At 60.7% G+C, this 3415-nt stretch overlaps 1 protein-coding gene across 1 annotated transcript in view; it reads right to left on the reverse strand.

Annotated features, from left to right (window-relative positions):
- The window catches only part of CACTIN (cactin, spliceosome C complex subunit), a 14793-nt gene that overhangs the window by 7093 nt on the left and 4285 nt on the right, over nucleotides 1–3415 (reverse strand). The window contains 7 exon segments of the mRNA XM_009323006.1: nucleotides 3–70; nucleotides 421–613; nucleotides 866–983; nucleotides 1114–1276; nucleotides 1361–1506; nucleotides 1982–2077; nucleotides 2633–3125. Of these exon segments, the coding sequence (XP_009321281.1) occupies nucleotides 3–70; nucleotides 421–613; nucleotides 866–983; nucleotides 1114–1276; nucleotides 1361–1506; nucleotides 1982–2077; nucleotides 2633–3125 (1277 nt within the window).

Consider the following 3415-nt stretch of genomic DNA (forward strand, 5'->3'; position numbering starts at 1 on the left):
CTCCACACCCTGCTCCTGCTTCAACTTGTACAGCTTCTGGCGCAGCACATCCTGGTGCCGCTCGCGCAGCCTGCGAAGAGATGATCCGTCAGGTCCTACCCAGCAGAGCCACCTCATGTCACACTGCCCAGAGCTGTGACACCCACCACATCGGGTAGAAATCTGCTGGGTTTTGTACAGTTTTGGGCTGAATAACCCTCCAGTTTGGTTCCCTCTTGGAGACCTCACTGCAAACATCACGGCTGGAGAAGGGACTGAGTGTCCAGCCCTTCTCCCCTCTCGGGAGAACCAACCACCTCGGAAAAGGTATAAAACCCCTCCACCACCAACTTCGGGTTTGCGCCTCCCCGGCTCTGCTCATGGCGGGGTCGGTGCTGCCCCTTTCCACAGCCCTGGCCAGGGGACAGTCCCTGCTCTCACCTGGCCCGAGCCATGTAAGCCTTCAGCTGCTGCAGCAGGCTCTCCCAGTACCCAATGTCAAGGTTGGGTCCTCCTGCCCGGATCTTGCTCTCGATGCCCTGGTACAGCACTTGCAGCTGGTTGTACGTCTTCCCTTTAAACACGGTCTGCACGTCTGAGCTGACGGAAGCGTTGACGCCATCCCGACGCTCCCCTGAACACACAGGCAAGGGCGGCCAGTCAGTCTCCGAGCGCTCAACCTGCCTTCACCCAGGCCCTCCTGGGCTGCCGCCGACAGTGGAAGGCTGGACCCCAGCAGGGAATGGCTGCCAGATCCACAGCCTCCATCCAGCAGATCCCAGAGAACCCCTTTGTGCCTGAGCGCACGCAGCAGACCCTACGCCCTGCTTTACCCACCGCTCACACTATCCTCGACACCCACACCAGGCTCTGCCCTCCCGCTTACCCGGTCCTCCTTTCCCAGAGGCCTCCAGTTTGCGGAGCTTGGCTATCTCATCCTCTGTGATGATGGTCATGTCCCTCCAGAAGTCCACGTTCTTCCCTTGCTCCAGCTCCATGTAAACCTGCAGGCAGGAGACAACCAGGACATGAGGCACCTGCTCCGCACCATGGGCAGGGAAGCAGAGCTGAGAGGGGAAGCCTTGAGCTGCTGCTCCTCAGCCAGCCCTGGCACAGGGGCGGCAGAGCTGGCACCTGGATGTCCTCCACCAGATCCTCCATGTCGGAGACGGTCAGGCCGTTCAGGAAGGTGTAGGGCTCGTGCATCTCCACAGCCAGGTCATCATCCTCCGCACTGATGTACTTGGCCAGAAGGTCAATGGGTTTCGCCCTCCCATCCCGAATCCGGATCTTAGACCTGAGCGAGAGGAGAGGGACAGCGAGTGGTGCCCGCCATCCTCTGCTCCCTGGCAGGCCTGTCCCCGTGAAGCCGCACACCTACCGCAGCTTTGCCTGCTGCAGGTGGAAGTTGTCCTCCTGCTCCTCCCAGGTTTTGAAGTGCTCTGCCTCTTTCTCCCGCTGCAGCATCTCCAGCTCCTGCTCACGCATGGCCTTCTCCCGCTCCCGCTCCAGGCGCAGCTGCTTCACCTGCCCGGGCGGAGGGAGATGTGAGGCCACTGCGGATGGGGCACCCACGCAGGACACCCGTTCGAGGACGTGGCCGTTACCCTGCCCACTGAGCTGCCTCAGCTCCTGCCATCAGCCCGAGGCTCCCCGGGGAGCCAGGAGCCATGCCGAAGAAGAGCCAGCGTGGGCCCACTGGGCCAGGATGCTCGCTGCCAGCCCTTTGGAGGACAGAGGACACCGGCACAACCGAGTGCCTCAGTGCCATGACCTGGCACTTGTCCTCTTCAGCACCTCTTGAGCTGGACTCAACCCCAAGAGAAGAGTCTTCTCACCCTGGAATAGCAGAAATCAGTAGACTGTGGCCCCCCCGATCCTACATCCTATGGGCACCCCCAGTGAGAAGAACAAGGGGACTTCCAAGCGAGCGACTGGGAGAACTGGGCTGTCCATAGGGTTCTATGTCAGACGGTGGGAGGGAAGGGACATCTGATCCCACCTTCTGCAGCTCCAGGCGATTGTCCTCCTGGATTCGCTTGTTCCTCTCCTTCAGATCCTTCTCATCCAGGTGGCTGATCCCTTTCTTTTCCAGCGCCTGAAATAGAGTGGCCAAGGGGAGCCGTGAAACCCAGCGACTTCTACAGCCCCTCACTGGCCAGCAAATGCCACCACATCCACCTGCTTCTGCTGCTCCAGCGAGCTCTGATCCTGTCGAAGGTCCCCAAATCCCTCAAATCCTACTCCTGAAGCCCCTCAGCGAAACCCAGGCTCAGCCCAGGGAGGCGACCCGACTCGGCAAGCACTAACGCACCAGTAAACACTGCCCAGCACTCAGCCTGCAGCTCCCCGCAGGTCTGGGTCCCTCTCCTGCACCCTGACCCACCTCCCCATCCCTAACCCTTAGCTACAGACTTTGGTCTTCAGGAAAAAGGGGGTAAAACCCCACTGAGCTCGTCAAAAACTCCCAGCTGCTGCCCTAGACGAGCGCTTTGCTCTCACGTGGCTGCTTTTAGTGTTACAGAGGTTCCCACCTCAAGCAAAGGTCCCCCCCGACGCCCCACTGCTCCTCTGTCCTGTTCTGTGGCGGTCGCAGGGGCACGATCTCCTTCGAGCAGCCTCCTACAACACGTGAGTGCGGAGGAGAGCTCACCTTGCTCCAGATGAAGGTCCCCAGCAGGTTGTTGTCCCCAAAGGGATTGTCGGTGTTGGTGTAACCCATGTACTCCTCTCCCCACCCCATCTTCTCCCGCTTCTTCCTCTCCTTAGCCTCCTTCTTGGCCAGCCGACGAGCCCGTTTCTCCTCAGGTGTCTCCAAGGCTTTCATGAGCGCAGCCTGCTTCTTCTTCTCCTCCTTCAGTCTCAAGCGCTCCTGGAGGCTCAGCTGCTGCTGCCCCGTCTCCTCCCTGCCCCGGGAGCGCGGCGGGGAGGGAGAGCTGACAGAGGACACAGAAGACTTGGAGCCATCTCTCTTCCTCCGCCGCTCTCTGCTCCGGGCTCTCCTCTTGTCTCGCTCGCGCTCCGAGCTCGAGCCGGAGGACCGATCCCGGGACCGCGAACGGTGTTTCTTCTGGCTTTTATGGTGTTGGTCCCTGCTTTTGCTTTTCTTCTTCTTCCATTGCTGTCTCTCATCACCAGAGTCAGAGCTGGGGTGGGAGGAAAGTCGTATTTCGGTTGGGAGACGGTTACTGGCTCCGTGTCGGACAACGTGCGCTCCAGAACGGAAAGCGCATTTCCCTGCTGCAGACGCAGGGAGAACCGACCCAGGCCACAGCCAGAGCTCCCAGCAGAGCCGAGAAAGCTCAGGCGCGCTTTCGCGGCGGTACCTGCTCCCCTGTACCACCCCCCTCCCCCCAAGAAAACCCGAAACGGGCCGGTTTTGTGGCACGGACGACACGTTTCAAACCACTCATCGGCCCCGCCGCATTCAGGCCCC

Source organism: Pygoscelis adeliae, unplaced genomic scaffold (genome assembly GCF_000699105.1).
Source record: "Pygoscelis adeliae isolate BGI_AS28 unplaced genomic scaffold, ASM69910v1 Scaffold284, whole genome shotgun sequence".
NCBI lineage: Eukaryota > Metazoa > Chordata > Aves > Sphenisciformes > Spheniscidae > Pygoscelis > Pygoscelis adeliae.